This window comes from Serinus canaria, chromosome 1 (genome assembly GCF_022539315.1).
Source record: "Serinus canaria isolate serCan28SL12 chromosome 1, serCan2020, whole genome shotgun sequence".
In the NCBI taxonomy this organism is placed as follows: domain Eukaryota; kingdom Metazoa; phylum Chordata; class Aves; order Passeriformes; family Fringillidae; genus Serinus; species Serinus canaria.
In genome coordinates this window covers 27,079,259-27,098,912 of record NC_066313.1, presented here as the reverse complement: position 1 = coordinate 27,098,912, position 19,654 = coordinate 27,079,259, and the positions used below count along the sequence as shown (strand labels likewise).

At 49.0% G+C, this 19,654-nt stretch overlaps 2 protein-coding genes and 1 long non-coding RNA gene across 3 annotated transcripts; 1 reads left to right on the top strand and 2 right to left on the bottom strand.

The window, feature by feature from the left end:
• The first annotated feature begins 1,465 nt into the window (after positions 1-1,465).
• LPCAT3 (lysophosphatidylcholine acyltransferase 3) lies at positions 1,466-15,471 on the top strand. The gene is given in 14 exon segments (XM_050970682.1): positions 1,466-1,507; positions 1,509-1,662; positions 9,678-9,785; positions 9,899-10,005; positions 10,157-10,250; positions 10,334-10,371; positions 11,440-11,618; positions 12,029-12,137; positions 12,800-12,886; positions 13,170-13,336; positions 13,922-14,069; positions 14,607-14,765; positions 14,885-15,011; positions 15,128-15,471. Coding segments are annotated over 13 exon segments (1,509 nt in total). The 3' UTR covers positions 15,002-15,011; positions 15,128-15,471.
• On the bottom strand, positions 4,548-9,670 carry LOC127059214 (uncharacterized). The gene is made up of 2 exons (XR_007776827.1): positions 8,817-9,670; positions 4,548-6,408 (listed from the first exon to the last, which is right to left on the bottom strand). It is a non-coding gene; the product is annotated as an uncharacterized LOC127059214 (long non-coding RNA).
• A 214-nt stretch (positions 15,472-15,685) lies between the features above and the next one.
• On the bottom strand, positions 15,686-19,631 carry EMG1 (EMG1 N1-specific pseudouridine methyltransferase). The gene is made up of 6 exons (XM_009102644.4): positions 19,473-19,631; positions 19,286-19,387; positions 18,810-18,951; positions 18,395-18,453; positions 16,801-16,950; positions 15,686-16,014 (listed from the first exon to the last, which is right to left on the bottom strand). Exons 1-6 carry the CDS (start codon positions 19,608-19,610, stop codon positions 15,901-15,903), a joined length of 705 nt encoding a protein of 234 aa, XP_009100892.3. The 5' UTR covers positions 19,611-19,631; the 3' UTR covers positions 15,686-15,900.
• Between the last annotated feature and the right edge of the window lie 23 nt (positions 19,632-19,654).

Here is a 19,654-nt window from a genome sequence, read left to right as displayed (position 1 = left end):
CACTGCCCTGAGCAAATGGCTCCAGCTTTGAGTCCTGCTTGAGAGCTGCAGTTTGGATCAGAGAACTCCAGAGGTCTCTTTTCATGCGAACCTTTGTGCGAGCCTCTATTTTCCCCCTCAGCTGAATTTGTGCACCCAAGTGACCCAGCAGGAAAATGGTAACACAAACAAGGGAAGAGGATCACATCCATTGCACCTGAAATTTCAGCTGGGGACAACTTGGGGTGCACACGTGGACACCTGCATGAGGGAACACACCTAAGAAGCAGCTGAGTTATGGGGAGTCTGTGTGGGCCCAGCTGCTGAGTGACTGGAGAGTCACAGAATCCCAGAACTGCTAGGGCTGGGAGGAACCTCTGGTTAGCCAGTCCAACCTCCCTGCCAAGACAGGGTCACTTAGAGCAGGTAACACAGGAATGCATCCACGCAGGCTTTGAAGGTCTCCAGAGAGGGAGACTCCATAACCTCCCTGGGCAGCCTGTTCAGTGCTCTGCCACCCTCAGTGTAAGGAAGTTCTCAGTCATGGGAGATGTTTTGCCTAAGGGAGACGTTTTGTCTAAAACTTTTTGTGGTTTAGTTTATGGCCACTGAGCACCACTGACACGGTGCCTGCTGCTGTGGCACACTGAGCCGGGTGCCACAGGCGCAGGGCAAAGCACGGCTGCCACCATAATGCCCGTATGGGAAGCAGGTCCCTCTGGACCACGGGAGCCAAGCAGCGGGGATATGTCCTCTGGGAGCCCCTGGGGCAGCGGGACCTGGCAGCGCAGGGGGAGCTCCAGCAGCGCGCTGAAGCTGAGGCCAAGACCAAGGACGGGGCTGTGGCCAAGGCCACTACTGAGGTCAGGGCCAAACCACAGGCAGTACCCAGGAGCCGGAGCCAAGCAGCAGAGCTAGACTCAGAGCTAGGCTCAGGCTTACACCCAGACTCAGAGCTAGGCTTGGGCTCACATCCGGACCCGGAGCTAGGCTCGGGCTCACACTTGGACCCGGACCCGGAGCTAGGGTCGGGCTCACACCCAGAGCCAAAATCGGACTCAGGCTTACACGCAGACCCAGAGCTAGGCTCAGGCTCGGGCTCAGGCTCAGGCTCGGGCTGAGGCTCAGGCTCAGGTTCACACCCAGACCTTGGCCGAGGCCCCGCGCGCGACTCACGCACAGCTGCCGCTCCCGCCCTCCCCGCGCGCGCCTCGTGTCCGCGAATAACCCCCGGCCCGCCCCGCCGCTCTCCTGTCCCGCCGCAGCCAATCGGGAGCCGCGCCCCGCCCCGCCCTCCCGGCCCCGCCCCGCCGTGCCCCCGGACCCGCCCCCGGCCACCGTTCCCCCAATCACTGGCCGGCGGGGCCAGCCCGCGTCGCCGCCCACTCGCGGGTAACCTTTGCCTTAGTGCGCGCAGGGCCCTGCCCCGCTGCCACCGCTGCCCAATCGCAGGCGCTGCGGGGCGGGGCCGGGCGCGCCGCAGCCAATGGGCGCGCAGGGGGCCGCGCGCGGTGCGGGGGCCGCGGTGGCTGGTGCCGCTGCCGGGTTCGGGGCGCGACCGGCCGGCGGGGCGGCCGGCGGGGAAGATGGCGGTGGCGGGGTCCGGCTGGAGCCTGGCGCGGCTGGCCGAGGCCCTCGGCTCGTCGGAGCAGGCGCTGCGCCTCATCCTGTCCATCCTCATGGGTAAGGCAGGGCGGGGGGAGATGAGGCTGGCGCCCGGGCGGGGCTCCGCGCCCGCCGGGGGAACGGGCGACCCCGCCGCCGCCGCCGTGCCGCTCTGCGCGGGGGGCCGGGACCGGGCATCGCTTCGCCCGCGCGGAGCCGCACCTGTGCCAGCGCCGCCGCGCCAGGCCACGTGTGCGCGGCGAGGCGGCGGGATGCCGGCAGCGGCGCCGCCCGTCCCGCCCGGGCAGCCCGCGAAGTGCCCCGCTGCGGCTGCCCGGGGCGAGCCCCCGGCCCGCCCGGTGCGGAGGGGGAGCTCGCTGGGTTTCCCCGCGGGAAGTCGGGGCGCGGTCCTGGCAGGCCGCCTGTGGACGCGGGGCAAGGAGGAGCCGGGGTGGCTGCGAAAGACCCCGATTTGGGTCCGTGTCCCGGGCGCGGGAACTTTGTTTGGGATTGTCCCGTGAGTGCCCGGTGATGCGTGTGCATCCCGTGCCCCGTGAGCGTGTGTCCAGGGGTGTCCGCTCGGGAATCTCCGCAGCCGCTCAGGCGCTGCCCCGTCCGAGTGCAGGGGTGTCACTGACCGGGACGTCGCCCGTGTCTGCGGCAGTGGTGGCACTGTGCAGGAGAGGCGTGTCATCGGGGTCACTACCGGGCAGGCTGAGCAAAACCTTCCAGCTCCGTGCCGGGAGAACTGGGGTGATGTCCTGCGCTCCACCTGCAGCGCGAAGCGTGTTGCAAAACACAGGGTGCCTGCGCTTATGTAAACACGAGATACTTGAGTTCCATGCGAAATGGTTAAGGCAGGGCTGGAGTTGTGATGTGGGCTGGTGATTGAGGGGGAGGTTGTAGCTTCCAAAACATTAATTCAAGTGTGTGTATACATGCTATCTGTGTAAATCTCTGCAGATGCTCAGGGAAACTTTGGGTTGTGAAAGCATTTGGTGGTGTAGTCACCTAGCAGAAAAGAAATACAAGCTTTCCTCTGAACCTGAAAGTATTTTCGAAGTGATACAGCCACTACTGTGTCATCTATCACAATAAAGTTGCTTTGGCTAACTAGAAGTATAATATTTTTAAAGGAAATTAAAGCAAGAAAAACTGTGTCACTTCATAACCGTGGTCTGCACCAGACTTATTTCTGCCTGATTTAGTTTATGATGTGTGAGATCAAACTGAGCCAAACATTTTTCCCGTGAAGGGTCAATACAGGAGACTGCGCTGGCTATTGTTTAGAACTCAACACAGAAGATTGTTAAACCAAACTTCTATAGAGAAAAAAATGAAGCAATAGGAAACACACAAGACATGCACACAGGTCAGCGTTAATTAGTCTAGCAGCTCCCCATCTCTGAATGAGAAAAGTCCTGCTTTCCTTTCTCCCACATCTCTCTCTGGTCCTTTAATTGCGCTCTGATTGAATTTACTTGTTTGGCAGAAACCTAAACCAGAAAAGGCAGATAGTTCACTACGAGGTTAGTCACCCGGATCAACCAAGGGACCAGTCTAACGAGTGCTGATGCAGAAAAGGTCCTAGAAAGTGTGTGTGGAGGCAGCCGCAGCAGAGATGGCTCTGCAGAATGCACCACCATCGTACCCTCCGAGTTGCTTCTTGCTAGCAGTAAGTTGGGGACACGACATTCGGGAGGGTGTTTCCTGCTCAGCGTCTTGTGGGTGTGCAGCACCAGTTCTTTGAAATGAACAGCAGATAATTATGGTCCTAATGATGATAAGAGCTGCCTGCTGCAGTCAGCAGATTAAGGAGCGTGAGACTCCTGGGTGCTGTTACAAACGTTCCGTGTGCAGTGTCGACAGTAAGCCACTGAGATGCCACAGTGTCCCTTCCCGAGGTAGGCCACTATCTGTTTTACATAGTCTCCATGGATCTTTAGAATTTGTACTAAAATTCTGGGGTCCAGAAGACAACTCACGTCTCTCCCCTGCATGCCTCAAATGGAAAAAATGCTCAAAGCAGGAGGCTGGAGCTGCACTTTTCCCTGTCCTTTCTCCCTAGCTCAGTACCTTTGGATTAGATGCAGTGGCATAACTTCAGACAGAAGGCTTCAGGGCATGCAAAACAGCCTTGCCTGCAGTTTGGCACTCTTGCAGGTCGTGGTGGTTGAACCACTCAGGCAGAGGGGAATGACTCCAGCTCTCCTGCTTAATGGATGGGTGAGCACTGGGTGGGAAAGCGTTATACCTGTACCATTACTTTAAAAGAAGGGCCAAACACTCCAGAGCAACCTAAGAGGAGAGTGAGAGGAGTCCCTCAGCCCCACACAAAGAAATGTTCATTTAATTGCAGCTTAGTTTACGATCCTTTTAATCTCATTGGTAATGCAACTAGTGCTGATGACCACTTCAGAGGGTGGCATGGGGTATAAATGAAAGGCATTTCTAAAAGCTGGAAGTGGCATTAGGACGTTAAGTATGGCTTTTCCTTCACTTCCTCCATTTCAGGTGTTTACATAGATTCAGGAAGAAAACTATTTTTGTTGGCTGCAGCTAATGCTGCTGAATTATTTCAGGACAAGGCCATGAGGGTGAAGCATAGTTCCAAAGATGGACTAAAAAGTCGTTGCTTATTTCTTCCTCTGTGATGCAGTTTCCCATCTACACTGTGCAGTTTTACTGTGACAACAGTTTCTAGGGTTTCACTTTCAGAGGATCACCACAAATGGGTAAAAATAGTCTTCTGAAAAAGAGGAAGAATCACAAAGGACTTTTCAACTTCTTACACTGATTTCTGAAGAAAGCTGAATTATTGTTGAAAAAAAAATCTGAATTTACTCTCTTGATTCAGGATAAGTGTTTGCTTAGTAATGATCTGAAATAACCAAAAGAGGTCATTTAAAGCTGTTGGCATTCTGACATGACTGAAAAAAGGAGAGAACAAGAAAAGGAGAACGAACATTCAAGAACTAAAACTAGAGTAGTCCTAAAGAGCACCATGTTGTTTCACTGAACAAGCAACAGCACATTGCTAAGCAAATTATGGAGTTTTAGTCACAGTTTTGTATTTAAATCAGAGACAGGTTTATGCATGCTGCAATTTTGAAGTAGAGACTACAGCTAGAATAGAGTCCCTTACCTGGATTGTACAAGATTAAGAATTTACTGCAGACTTCCCCCAGGTAAAAATTTGCATAGACAACTTTTGAAGAAAGTAATCTGCAATTTGCAGGAGTACCAACAGCAGGAATACCTGAAGTACAGTTTTAGACTCTGCCACAATAAAAACTGTGATATGTCAGTACACTGATGTCTGTCAATCGTGTGAGAATGTCTTTGAGAGATGAACTCTAGCTTGCACTCTTCAGTAGGTCCCAATGTTCCCACTGGAGCTGCTCCAGTGGTGTGAAGGAGATAACAGAGTTTCTGTGCTGCTGCTCCTGTCCTCACACAAGAGGCGACACATTTCTTCCCTGCTGTCACTGCTCAAAGCATAAGCCAGGGTGCAGGAGGCCTTATGGCACTGTGGATTTCATACTTCATGTTGCTCGTGTTTCTTGCACGGCTGTACGATCCCAAAGAATTAAAGCTGTTTATCTTACCATAATATTACACAGTGCCTTGTGAGCTACCTGCATAATATGGAGGGGAGCCAACATGCTGTTTACAGCCTTGAGCCAGAAATGACCCCGCTGGTTTGCCCAGACCTGCCAGGAAAAGCACTGGGAAAGTGTTCTTTCATTCCATGGACATAGCAGGGACCTGCAGAAAGTAACACATTCTTACCCAATGGGTGCCAGAAACCTACTTCTTCACTTGCAAGTTGTCTTATCTCCTCCTCTGCTACTTCTCATCAATTTTTCTACATGCTCTGCTTCATGCTCCCTGCAACCTGGAGATTTTTAGGCTCAGTGAAATTCTTGTGGTCGCCCAAAGCTTATCCCAAATCAAGTTCCCAAGCTGGTCAGCCAAGCAGGAACCTTACTCCAAGGGCCTATGAGCAACTGATTCTGATGGGTAAGGGATGGGAAAAGTTTTAAGAGGCAGCAATGTCCTGCCATAAGACCAGCACCGTCACAGTGTGTTTTCAGTTCAGTTTTGTGTGAAGAGAGCCCTGTTCACATGCTTTGAGACAGTTTTGTTATGCATACTTAAAGCACCATAAGTGGACTTTCAAGGTAAGCTCCTGAGCTGAATTAAAATACTCGTGTTTATACACCAGTGTTAAACAAGGTGTGGCACTTCTGCAGTGTTAGAAACAGAAAGGAGTAACTTTGAAGTTAAAATATTAGGTAAGGCTGATATTTTAACACTCTTTTTTTTCCTGTTGTCCCATTCCTTTTAGTTTTAGCAGTCTTATTAAAAAATGGAGACAGTTGCCCTGTTGGATGTTAAAAAAGGAGGAGTTAAATGTTCAGCAAAAGGGAGAAGAGGAAAAATAGAGGTACTGGCTTGAAGATGAGGTAGAGCTAGTGCATATCAAAGGGGAAATAAAGGGAGCAGAGATGAAAAGAATCTTTCTGCTTTTCTTATTTGCAGCTTTATCTCTGGAAAAAGAGAGGCATCTTAATCACCCAGTCCAGAAGATGGCAAACTTGACAGCACTATTTTTGCTTGGGATTAGTAGAACTTTTTTCTTGCCTAATCCACCTTCTTGATGATTGAACTTCTTTTGCTCAATTAGATTCTTGTATCTATGGACAAGCTGGGCTTTGTGCAGTGGCCCATTACTCTCTCAAATGGCTGTGGCCAAGAAGCTGAGCTTGTCCTTTCCTTCCTTCTCCATGGTTCTCTTAACCAAAGATCATCCTCTTGTTCCTGTGAAGTAAAAAAAATAAAAATCATCTCAATTGCTAATTCCATTCTGTAGAAGGTGTGTCTAGAGGGAAAACCCAGCTCTGTGTGCAGGCTGTTTTTCAGCTCTGTGGTGCATAGGGAAGAATGAGTTTGGATCAGAGGTTCCCTGCTGTTTTCTCCAGGAGTCTTACAGCCACTTTCCCACTCTGCTCCAGTCCACTCTGCTTAGGGAGGCGTGAAAGGGGAGTTTGGCAGAGTGGGAGCTGCTGGGCAGAGCCTCTTGGCAGCAAGGAGCAGGGACTCCTGTCCTGTTGCTCTGAATGGCAGAAGCAAAGCAGCGCAGCGTTTCCTGCTGCTGGCATATCCAAAGGTGCCATCCAGCTTCCCAGAAGGCAACCATAGCTCCAAAAGCTGCTCTGCTAATTCAGGCTGCTTCAGGGACGTGGTAGTAGGGCAGGAGTAGTGGTGTTGTTATCAGCAGGAACTGTTTGTAGATAGTTTATCAGTGTTCAGAAGGGCCACATCAGAATGACCATTGCTATCCACTGCTGTTTGGGGGTGAAAGTTTGTATCAGCAGCATGCAACTGGCCCAGTTGTAAAACTGAGAAAATTATCCCATGCAACAAAACTGTAGGTAAACTGCAGTCCAGAGTACTAACCAAGCTATTCTGGATATCAGAAGAATTTAGGCTGATGTTGTGACTTTTGGACTGGAACAGCAGCCACGTAGTGCAAGACCAGGGTTAAAGTTTATAGTTTCTAAAACCATGGATGCAGTGTGTATTGTTAGTAACTCTCTATTTGCAAAGGTTCATAGTTCTTTTTCCTTCAGAACAGCATTACCCAAACCATGACAGGATCTCCTGCACAGAGCTAAAAAGGAGCTGACAAAGGAGATGGGTCTCTGAAAGAGTAGGAACACCAGTTACACTATAGCATTCAGTCATACTTTAATTATGTCTATAGAAATGGCTAGAAGGAAAAAAATTGGTAGAAATAGACTGGTTTGCAAAATATTAGTGGTTTTTAAGAGAGTGGGAGACCCTCTAAAAGGAAGGTTTAAAACCATGCATATTGATGAACAGCAGTCAATTGTGCTTTGCCTGTATTTCTGATTTTTCTCCCCTTTGCTCAGAAGGGGGAAACATTTTTCCACAGTAAACCTCAGCTTTTAAACTTTTGATCTAATAAAACTTCATATTTTTTACCACTTTGCATTTCTCAAAGCCAGTTCGTCCTATGGTTTTTAAACTTCAGCAGGAAGATTGGCTCATGAACAAAGAATCCCCATTTGTATATTTCTGAGTAAAAGGCCAGTAGAAAATACTACTTTTTTTTCTTTTTTTTTTTTTAAATCATGTGAATTGCTCTAATTCTTTGAGTTACTCCTGTATCCCCAGAGCCCATGTGATGAACTCTCTTTGCCAATTCCTCTTTCCCCCTCAGCTGGTGTTCAGGCCAGCAGTGGGGATAGAAGGGGACAGAAGTGGGCTGTGTAAAAAGCATGGAAGAACGGGAAGGGAGAGGGATGGCCTGGGTAAGGCATTTTGTAGGGAGTTTGGAGCTGCTGTTTTGGGAGAGCAGGCTGGATGTGCAGGAGGGAGGTTGCCAGGCTCTGGGAGCAGAGAGCTGTGGTATGTGGGGCTGGCCAGAAAGCAGCCTGTGGCGTGGAGACCGGCGTGGGACACAAAAGGAGGAAGGAACAGCAACAAGGAGGCAGGGAAAGCCGAAAGAGGGGTGGCAGGAGGCTGAGGAAATGGGGAGCAGCAGCTCGGGTTCAGGAGGCGGCAGGTGCACATCTGGATGCAGCAGAACGTGAGCCCAACAGGATGTAGAAAAGAGCCCCAAAGTCCCCAACTCCAGGGCTCCCTCCCGAGGGATTTGTGGGGTTGGAGAGGGCCTTAAAATGGCTCCAGCCTGTGAGCACTGCCAGACATGTATTTAAATAACATGACAGAGTTTCTCATTTCCTCTCACAGTAGTGACTAGACTTGGCCTTGCTTATTGGAAGCCTTCCATCCATCATACACTTCTCGGCAGAATGTGCATTTCATCACCTTTTATTACTGCTCCATATAAAACATGACCACCTCCTGCTACTGCTGCTCCATTAGTGCAGGTAGCAGAGCTCCATCCACTGCTCCTGATTTCAGCCAGGATGATAAGTAGTGTGGATGCCAGTATTGTGGTATGTGATGAATTTCCCCTTTTTCTGAACAGGGTAAGAGAACACACAGGCTTGCAAAGTAGAGCAGTAAAGTTACAAGATGCCAGAATTAAAGTGGCTTCGCGTAGCCCAGTTCAGCACCTTGTGCACATGCCTTTAGAAAAGCTAATTGCAACACTTCATGTGCCACTGTGTATTAAGACTTATTATATTTACTGTCTGCTACGTGGCAGTGTTTATTGCATGCTTCGTGAAACTCACCTAGACAACAGAATTTAATTGAATTGTGGTGTTCTGTGTGGCGCTTCTCACTGTACTACCAGAGAGCTTCACAAATGTTTGCTTCTCACTTGAGCCACAGATGAAGAATCTGGAGGCATTCCTAACTTAGACTAGGAGTTACCTCGCAGAAAATGCAAGGAAAAAAGCCCTTCCACTTTTCTTAGCTGCTCCATATGAAATGCTTCTGACTGATTTTTTTTTTCCAAAAATAGCACACGCGTAGTACCAGTGGATTTTAGTTACAGCTTTGTGTACCCAGTAGTTCACAAATCAGATGCAAATCCGAAGTTGCAGAGTTAGAAAAGCAAGAGTATCTTACTGGAGGTCACCTGAGGAGATCTGAAATTAAAGATGAAAGAACTCATTGAGGTGGGAGTAGGACTGAGGTGTTTTGGACGTTGTAATGGTATTAACCATAAAGTTTTTCCCTTCCCCCCCAGCCTTTTCTTTTTTTTTTTAATCTAGCTTCTTGCCATGTTCATTGTATTTGTCACATAAGTTGGAAATGAATCACAGGCTAAAGTGTGATTCATGTATTTCAGCATTATCCATCTCATATACTGAATGAGGCCAGAAAATGTAATCCTGTAATTTTGTGCACTTCAATGTCAGTTTTGCTATAATTATGTTCCTGTTAAAGTATTTTCTTCTGTACACAGTAATTCATCTGGAGTCTGTCTCCCAAGATGCAAATGCAGTATCAGGAATTAACACCATGCCCCATGTTGATAATGTGTGATGTAAAGTTCCTAATGACATGTTCAGAAAAGCTGTAGTTTGGTTCATGACACATACTTGTCTAAACTTATTTACAACTCTTCCTTTTTTTTTTCCTCTCAGGATATCCTTTTGCCTTGTTCCAGCGCTATTTCCTCTTCCAGAAGGAGACCTACCTCATTCACCTCTACAACGTGTTCACGGGGGTCTCAATTGCTTACTTCAATTTTGGTAAGATGAGTTTGGGAAGAGAGAGCTACCTGGTCCAGGGCATGATGAGATTTGGGAGGACCTATTAGTGTAATTTCTATTTCTCATCTCTCTCTTTGTTTTTCTGCCCACAGGGACGCAGTTTTTTCATTCCCTGATATGTGTCCTAATCCAGTTCCTGATACTGAGACTAATGGGTCGCACAATCACTGCCGTCATCACCACATTTCTCTTTCAGATGGTAAACCCTCTTTTTTTTGTCCCTGGGTTTGTAGAAGGGAGGCCTCTGTTCAGTTTAGCACTTCAGTAGCAACTGTGGGTGGAACAGTGGAGGCAGATCAAAACCAGCTGGAGGAATTAGTTTGAATAACCCAAACAATGGTTTCTTTCAGACATACCTTATGGCTGGATATTACTTCACAGCCACAGAGCATTATGACATCAAGTGGACAATGCCACATTGTGTCTTGACACTTAAGTTGATTGGTGAGTGACACCTCTCTTCTCTCTCTTGCACTCTGCGAGCTGTGCCCATCCCAGAGCTTCAAGCCACTGTTTCTCACCTCTAGGTCTGGCCATTGATTACTATGATGGAGGAAAAGATCCGGTGAGTTAGACACCATTTCTCCGTCATTCCATGCTGTCCCAGTGAGCTAGAGATCAGAAAATCAAGTTCAAAGGATGTGAGTTAGCAAGCTGCATTGTTAGGTAAAAGCCACAGCTGAGAGGGGAGCCTCTGGGAGTGTTTGAGGGCACTGAATTCTAGACTGGAACAAAATAATTTGGGAACAGAGACAGTAGTGATGGACAGAAGTTGTTCCAGTTATGTCAGAATATTACTCTGCACCCTTCCAAATTCCCCACCATCTCCTTCCCCAAACCTATTGCTTTAGATTCCCAAACCCTGATGCTCTGTGTCTTGTGGGTAGCGTACCTTTAACTTGCAGACAATCAGTACTGGATCTCAGTTCCCATCTTCCTTTCCTTTGATTAGTCTTACCATGTCCTTGTCAATGGTTGCCCTTTACCATTTGTTAGGACCCTGCTTTTAGCTCAGAGAAACAGAGAAGTTGCACAGCACAGTGTGTGGGAGAGAGCACTACACACGCTACAGTCCCTCGATCCTGCTTCAAGTACCTGCATTCCCCATCTCCTGTTTGAGGCCTGACCAAGTCTGTAGCATCCATGGAATCACTGCTGACTGCAGGAAAATGAGGTCAAGATGAAACTTCCTGAGCTGAAGCTTCAAGTATTTAAAAAGAATTTTGGCATCAAGAAATAGGAATTGTAGCACAATAAGGTCTTGGGAGAGTATATGAAATTGCAGTCAGGCACTGGAATAGGTCAGATACTGCAGTGCTCCTACTTTGTCTACTCTGCTGCCAGGGATGCATGTCAGTGGATCCCTCCCATGTTTGGAGCTTATTTGGGAATAGAGACCTGTGCAACTGCTCTCAACCATTGGATCTTGTTGCTGTTTGGAGGGGGTGGGCATAGAGAGGGGCTGGAGAGAAGAATGGACAAGAAATACAAAGTGTAAAGTTCCATGTCCATGGGGAGCAAGAACTGAAATAAAAAAGAAACTGAAAACCAGTAGGGAGGCAGGGTGAGGATATAATATCTAGAGCTGGATGAAACCCCTGGGATGATGTTAATGCCACTCCCTTTGGTGCAGGAGTTCCTGACCCCTGAGCAGCGGCGATTTGCTGTTCGGGGGGTTCCTACCTTGCTGGAGGTCTCAGGATTCTCCTATTTCTATGGTGCCTTCATGGTCGGCCCTCAGTTCTCCATGACAGACTATCAGAAACTGGCAAGGGGTGAGATGACTGACGTTCCAGGCCAGAGACCCAATAGGTAATACAAAGCTGCTTGGCTTCTCCCCTTCCTACGATCCTAGAATGCTGACTCCTCCACGTTCCCTGCAGCAGACTGCCTTCTTACCTGGGCACAGAAGTACTGTGTGCAGGAGTGATTTATGAGGCAAGGCAGTCTTTCAAAAGTCGCTCATAACTCTGCTTAATGGTCCCAGCATTGTCCCAGGGCGTGAACATCAACAACCATTTGACATCTTTAGTACAGACTCCATTCCAACCTGGTGATGTTTGCATCCCAGCTTCCAAAAGGAGGCAGCTGCTGCAGTGGAATGTGGTGACTCCCTATCACTGTCTCCCCCACCTCCTCTTCTCCACCTCTGTTTTCAAAGCTATGAGTTTGATGGTCTCTTTCCAAGGCATTTCCTTGACCTTGGTATTTTCCTTTCTCAGTTTCGTGCCTGCTCTCAAGCGCCTGAGCCTGGGTCTCTTGTTTCTAGTAACCTACACCTTGTCAAGCCTGTACGTCTCTGATGAGTACCTCACCTCAGATGAGTTTATGGTATGTATTCACTTGGCCTTGTGGGGTGTGGAAGAATTCCACTTCTCTGGTGGGCACTGCATCTACTAGAGTGGAACTATTTTTTTATTTATGTTTTAAATTTTTGCCTCAATTTAAAAATAAGTTGGCAACTAGTGATAAGATTTTCCACAGCTAATTTGGCTTTACTGCCTGTCCTGATGATTCCACCTGATGCAGAACAGGAGTCTGTTAAGCAGAACTGAAACAAATGAAAACTTTTACAAATAGATAATTGATCTTAAATGCTACTGTTGGTTTTCATATCTAACCTATGTATTTTATGACCTTTTAATGACTTTCCATTTAACCATGATGTGCAAAGAATTTCACTAGAGTAACTTATAAGGCTTACCATAATCTTTGACGTTCTTGGAAAGCTCCTAACAAATAACTCCTACTGGCAGATTATCAGCAAGCATTTTGATTATGCTAATCCCAGAGTCTTCCCAAACTCCACCTATTTCAATACAGCCAAATATTACCAAAGGAAAGAGAATGATGTCTAAGTTTGCATAAGCCTGGCAGCCCAGTCCGTATGTCTTAACACAGATTAAAACAAAAGAGGGTGATGAAATACCTTGTCATTATGGCCACTCAACTCCAGGTTTTATTTTTACTCTGTTCCGCTCTTATCTCTGCAGGAGAAGCCTTTCTGGTTCCGTTGTGGTTACATATTGATCTGGGGCAAAATGGTACTCTACAAATACGTAACTTGCTGGCTTGTTACGGTGAGTCTAGATGTCGTTCCAGAAGCAAGAAACAAACGAATAAAGGTCCAAGCCTCTTGGACTTAGTGCTAAGTGGAAGAAATCCAAATATCTGGAGATCAGTGCAGGTCAGTTCTGCTTGCTTGAAGTTAGCAAAGGCTAGCTAACTAAAAGGCAGTTTTTAATCCATTTGTTCCATCTGTAGTGATGCTCTCAACACAGTGATAGTCAGCAGTTCCTCAGCTCTGCTTCTCCAGCAAAAAAAAATATTTTCATCTTATCTTCCTTGTGCATTTTTTGATAGGAAGGTGTCTGCATCCTTGTTGGTCTGGGGTACAATGGGAAAGACCAGAATGGAAAACCTTTGTGGAATGCCTGTGCCAACATGAAGGTCTGGCTGTATGAGACAACACCTTTGTTCACAGGGACCATTGCTTCTTTCAACATCAACACCAATGCTTGGGTGGCCCGGTGAGCAGGACAAAATTCTCCTTCTACAATGTGTCAGTTCTGTCAGCAGGACCAAGACCTTAGGCTAAGCAGGAGCACTAGAGGAAGAATCTGCCAGTTTTCAGTTTGTGCACCTTTTCCCATGTTTTGCTGCGGTGCCCTTAGAAATAGGTTATTGGGGTACTGGGTTAGAGAGATCTATTAATTCACCTGGAAGGGCAGTTCATTAATAAAGGCAAGCAGTTGATGGCAGCAGAGACTAGAATGGGACTACAGCAAGCCCCTGGGGCTGCCTGCCTGCTCAGCCAGCCACAGAGCTGCTCTGACAGCTGCTTCCTGCATCATGGCTCTTGCTGCTCCCCACTCCAAACTCGGATGGGTTTTGGTTCAGCACTTGCTGGGACCCAGAGCTAAATTGTATGTACTGACCCCCTTCTCCCCCTTATAGCTGGGATTTCTGTTTGGATGTAGGTTTTGCCCTGGTCATGCTGTTCCTGCCACCACAGGGTGTGCAAAGGTATTGGGTCCCCTGGGCCCTTCATCCCTGACACAGCCAGGGGAGGGCAGAGAATAACCTGGAAGCACTTTGTTTCTTTTCCACTCTAGCTACATCTTCAAGCGCTTGAAGTTCCTGGGCAACAAACTGCTGTCACAGGCACTGGCTCTGTTCTTCCTGGCCATCTGGCACGGGCTGCACTCTGGCTACCTGGTGTGCTTTCAGATGGAGTTGCTGATAGTCATCGTGGAAAGACAGGTGTGCTTTTTGTCTGACTTACCAGAACAGGGGGGCCTGTGTTATCCTCTGCCCCTGGGTCTGGAAAGTGCCACGCTGAAGGCTTTACTTGCATTGAATATGAAAAATAGCTGCTCGCTTTGGAATTGGTTTTCAAGCACAGCAGGGTTGTGTTCTCAAGAGTTCAGGAGGTTGCTGCCTTCTGCGTGGGCAAACCATAAATATATTGCAGAAGCTGACAGGGAGAGAACTGGAAAACTTGGCATATGAGCAGAGGGCGGCTGAAGTGCTTGGCAGCTGGAAAGACTGAAGGACAAACACATGAGCTGAATGCCTCTGTTAAATCTCCTAGTACTGCAAGAACAATATTCTTTATTAAAATGTATTTTCTTAATTAAAACTCTGGCCAGGACAGGGGATTTAGCTACTTTTTTAGACCGGCTGCTTACTAAAACACATCTTACACAGCCGGATAGAGAACTTTGGCCCCAGAGCCTCCATACACAGCCACAGGACATCCAACTGTTGAGAATTCTGTTTTTTTTCTCTCTAAATTAGGCCATGAACCTTGTTCGGGACAGTCCTGCCCTAAGCACTTTGGCCTCCATCACTGTCTTGCGGCCCATCTTCTACGTGCTGCAGCAGACTAACCACTGGATGTTCATGGGTTACTCCCTGGTGCCATTCTGCCTTTTCACCTGGGACAAATGGATGAAGGTATGTAGAAGCCACAAACAGACGACCCCACATGGTCAACCCTGGTCCCTCCATCCCCTCTCCTGTGTTCTTGACTCAAAGCTGGTTGCTGATCTCCAACCCTGCCTTTCTCTTTACAGGTGTACAGGTCTATTTATTTCTTCGGCCACGTGTTGTTCTTCACCTTACTGCTGGTGTTGCCTTACATTCGCAGATTAATCGTGCCACGAAAAGAAAAGCTAAAGAGAGCAGAATAACAGCCAAAAGGTAAGGCTGGATGAGGTAGAGACCAGGAGGTAAAGTGGGGCAGCAATGCTGCAGCCCAAGGTGAAAGGCAAACATCAAATCAACTGAAGCAAATACAGGGCGCCTCTGTTTTTCAGATTGTACCACCTGTGCATTCGTAGGAGTTGATTTAACACTCCGGAAGCAAAGCATCACCTGCCAAGTTTGCTGTGTTGAAGTATGACTATTTCTCAACGCAAGGAGGGGGAAGGAGAAAGCACAGGGTCAGAGACCCAAAAGGAGGGGATCCGAGCGAGCCTCCTTGAGACCCTCCACCTTCTGTCCGTTGCCTTATCTCTGCCGCCCCGCGGCTGGCACTCGTCTCTCCGCTGATACCAGATGATTGTACCACACTCAAGGCAGGTGCTGCGTTGGATTGGAGCCACCTTCTGACTTTTCTACGTTTGTCATCTAAGATAAAAATTGCTCCTGGTCTTTTTAACATCGGCTTCAGCTCCTTTCCTCTGGGGTGCCTCGGTGTGGGAGTGTGAACTGTCACATACCGCCGAGCAAGGCGATTCTACAGGACCGAGTGACACCAGGGTGAGCAGGGCACAGCTAAGAATTCCAGTTCTGTGACAAATTTGGGCCAAGTCCCTGCTATAAGGGGATCCAGCCTGCCCACATATGAAAAATGAGAAAGTAAAATTCACGAGCACTTTTAACTCAAAAAAGGTACCTTTAATAGGAGGAAAAAGGGTCAGTGGGGCAGTCCGTTTAAAGTTTCATTGCTTCAGAAGCTACAAGGACGAAGTTGAAGTGTTTTCCAGGAGCCCAAAGCTGCACCAGGTCCATACCCAAGTCAAAGAGCCCTTCCAGGATGTGAAGTCACTGTATACAAGTCCATCATGACAGCAGTAGCAGCAGAAGCTCATACTATTCCCCACACTTCCTCAAAGGCAGTAGTAATTTTAGCACACGTCAGGGCAGCAGAAAGGGGATAGTTGCTGATGGAGACCATCTTTTCTGTATAGTCAACATTGACCTGGAGAAGAGGGGGGGAAAATAGAAAAAAAAAAACAAAACCAAAAACAAACAAGTTGCAAAAAGTTTTCACTGAGCCCCATCTCCATTAGTACAAGAAAGACAAGGAGCCACTGGAGAGGGTCCAGCAGAGGCTAGACAGACTATTGGGACATGGAACCATCTCTTTTGAGGAGACACTGCAGGGCCTGTTTTGTCTAGGGAAGGGAAGACTGAGAGGGAATCCCGTTAATGCACATAAATATCTCAATGGTGGGTGCCCAGAGGGTGGTGACAGACTCTTTCCTCTGGTGCCCGGCCACAGGGCGAGGAACAGCAGCCATAAACTAAAACACAAGAAGTTTCACCACAACATGAGGAAGACCTTCTTTATGATGAGGGTGGCAGAGCACTGGAACAGGTTGCCCAGGGAGGTTCTGGAGTCTCTCTCTCTGGGGACATTCAAAATCCACCTAGACACGTTCTTCTGTCACCTGCTCCAGGTGACCCTGCCTTGGCAGGAGGTTGGACTGGATGATCTCCAGAGATCCCTTCCAACACTAAGAACTGCAGAGACACAGTATTTCCTCAGCAGGGAAATTGCCAGCCTTCACTAATGACCTCCTCCCTTGGGATGGTCAACAGTCCCAAGTGTTGCAGTTTTGAGCCTTTTTTTTACAAGCATACAGGGGGAAATGGTGGGCTGGGTGGAGGGGAAACCAAGCCAAAAAAGGGCAGATAAAACCTCCATACTCAGAACAAGACTGAAACCTTTTCACAGCCCCAGGTAAGGGATACCCAGACTCACCGAGCCGTGGGCAAAAGCTCCCACCACGATGACAACTGGCTCTGCTGCAGGAGCCAGCTCACGCAGATCTGACACCTGTGATGCTGCAAAAGAGGTGCCAATCTTCATACAGCCCACGGGCAGATGGTCAGTCACTGGATTTTTAATCACCTACAGAGAGCAGAAAATTAATAAGGGCATAGAGGTAACAGACCCTGACACATAGCTAGATGCATTGTTTGCTAAAAGCAACAGACAAAAAATTCATCAGCTGGTTGCAGGCTGCATCAGGAGCTCATGACTGGTGCATCTGGAGCAATCCATCCTCATTGTCCTTGGTATTTACAAAATACAGTGGTGCTGTCATTCCACAACCAACACCGCATACACAGTTCAACATCACAGACTGCCCTCGCCCAAAAATCAAATCCCCTTGAGGCACACATCCTGTTTCCCTGTCCACCGGATTACCCACCAAGTACACGCAGGTCCTTGGGCAAAAACAATCCCAGATGGGCTGAGATATGCCGGGGATACAGGTGATGCAGAGGTAGATGAGCCTTGGCTGTGGGGAGCAGTAGAACGAGTAGCAGAGCTCCCCATGACCAGCAGTGCAATTCCTGAGTAATCCAAAATCAAAAAAGTCCACAGGACCTTCTCCAAGTGACAGCAGGCAATACAGAATAGGCAGGAGAAGCTGAGGCACAGCACTGCTCCCAGAAGAGCATCCCAAACACCACTTTCTCCTGCAAAGAAGCCATGGAGGACTCACTGGGCAGCAAGGTCAGGGTCCCCAGGCACAGGGACAGAACAAAACCCAGCAGGTGTGTCCAGATGTTGCCAGTCTCAGTGTGTACCTGGAAGATGCTCTTGAAACAGGCACAGAAGGATGGCATGGAGGACCTATAGTCCCCTTTAGGCAACTCTGTCTCATCCTGGCTGGCAAGCAGGCTGCTAGTGGGATTAAAACCCACTCTCCTCCTTTGGGGAGTCCAGATTTTCCACAAGAAAATTACAACACACATTTAATTCGTGATTAGTTCTTCTTTGCTTCTGGGAGTCTTGCTGACCTGCCTGCTGACCCGAGTCCTCAGGCAGGTGCACTGGCTAGGGCCAAGCCTTCTCTGCCAAGGTGACATCACCATCACCTTCCTCAGGCTGCTTTTCTGGCATTTCCAGCACCAAGGGTAGTTCTGCATGTGAGAAATCTGATACCATGATAAATTCTTTGTCCCTGTGGTTAATCCAGTCTTCCCCTCTGTGACTGCAGAAGCCATTCAATAATTATATCTTCATTTCCATCTCTCTCTGCCTTTTTGAAAGCTGTACCCGAAAAGTGTCAACGCCCAGGCGTGGCAGTCAGGCTCAGGTGAGGAAACAGATCCCTCAGCTCCAAGGGCAGGTATATTTGGGGTTTCCTTCCCGCAGCAGCAGCTCCTAGCCAGGCAGCATGTGGGAGAGCCTCCCTAAAAGCAGCACCCCCAGCAAGGATTGGACGGGATAGAATAGCAACCACACCCACAACAAAAAAAAAACACTTCCCCCTGGAAAAATCCCTCCTACATTGCCATTAGAATGTTGCAACATTAGCAGTGAACAGTTACAGAGTATTTACCTTCAGCAGTTTCTGAGGCCCATCAGCTGCTCTAACACTGAGCTTATGCAGCAGCTGAACTGGCAAAGAGAAAACAAGAAAAAAAAATCACTTAGCTGTGCAGTGATTTGCTGCACGAATCCCATGCTGTGCCTGAGCTGAGCTACACAAAAAGTCCACCTTTAGAGTTCCCATCACAGTCTGAAAAAAGTTCTTTTTGCTGACAGCACAGCCTCCTGCAGGCAGTCCCCACTGTAAGGAGCACAGAGCTGGAGTATGCATCCTGGATAACCAGGAAGATGCTTTCACTTCTGTGCTCTTTTCTCACTTTCCCATTTTAAGTTCAGTGCCAGTTTTTGGCTTTTCCCGAGGTTCGCCCAGTCCTGACCACCTTCCTGCACTATTCTATAGCTGGAGTAGAGTTTGAATTGCTTACCCATAAGCCCACAGAAGCGATCAAAAGTTCTTGGGATTCTGGTCTGGGGATTGACTTCAATGAGAACATTCTTCTTGGTATGGATATAAACCTGCAGGAGCCCAGCCCGATTCAGGGGGCTGTCCATCAGCATCAGGAGACTCTGAAAGCCAAAAGCACACGGTAGTGGAAATGGAAAGGCACAGGAGAGAGAATTCTAGGCAAAATTTACAGTCAGCCCCCACAAATGCAGAGGGGACCAATATTGAGGCTGAAAGCTCATCCTACTAGAGGATGTAACGCTATAAAGCTAAGAAACCAAGCCCAGACCCAAACAGCGACTCAACCCAAAAGCCATCAGCGTAGCAGGGGAGGCCAAACTCGCCCCAGGGCTCCAGGGTCACAAGCAGGCCCGCGGACCCGAGGGACGATGGCCCCGAGCCGCCTTGCCCCGAGCAGCCCAGGCCGCCACAGGCGCCGCCGGACCCAGCGGGTACCTGGTGGGTGATGTCAGGCCGCACCTCCCCGGGGTCCCGGCCGTTCCGCAGCAGCAGCGCCTTGTGCTTGTCGCAGTTGAGCAGCTCGAACGTCTTCCCCACCTACAGCCAAAGCACGGACAGGTCAGCGGGGAGCGAGAGCATCCCGGGCACGGCAAGACCCGCCCCGATCTCCCGCCGCCCGCACCTTCACGGTCTCCAGACTCGCCCCCTCCAGCACGACCAGGAGCCGCCGCTGCCCGCGGGGCCGCTTGCCCCCCAGCAAGCGCCCTTCATCATCCTCCTCCTCCGCCGCATCCCCACGTGGCCGCCTGGGCGCCGCCATTTTGTCACGCGGCCCCGCCGGCCCCGCCCCGGCCCCGCCCTTCC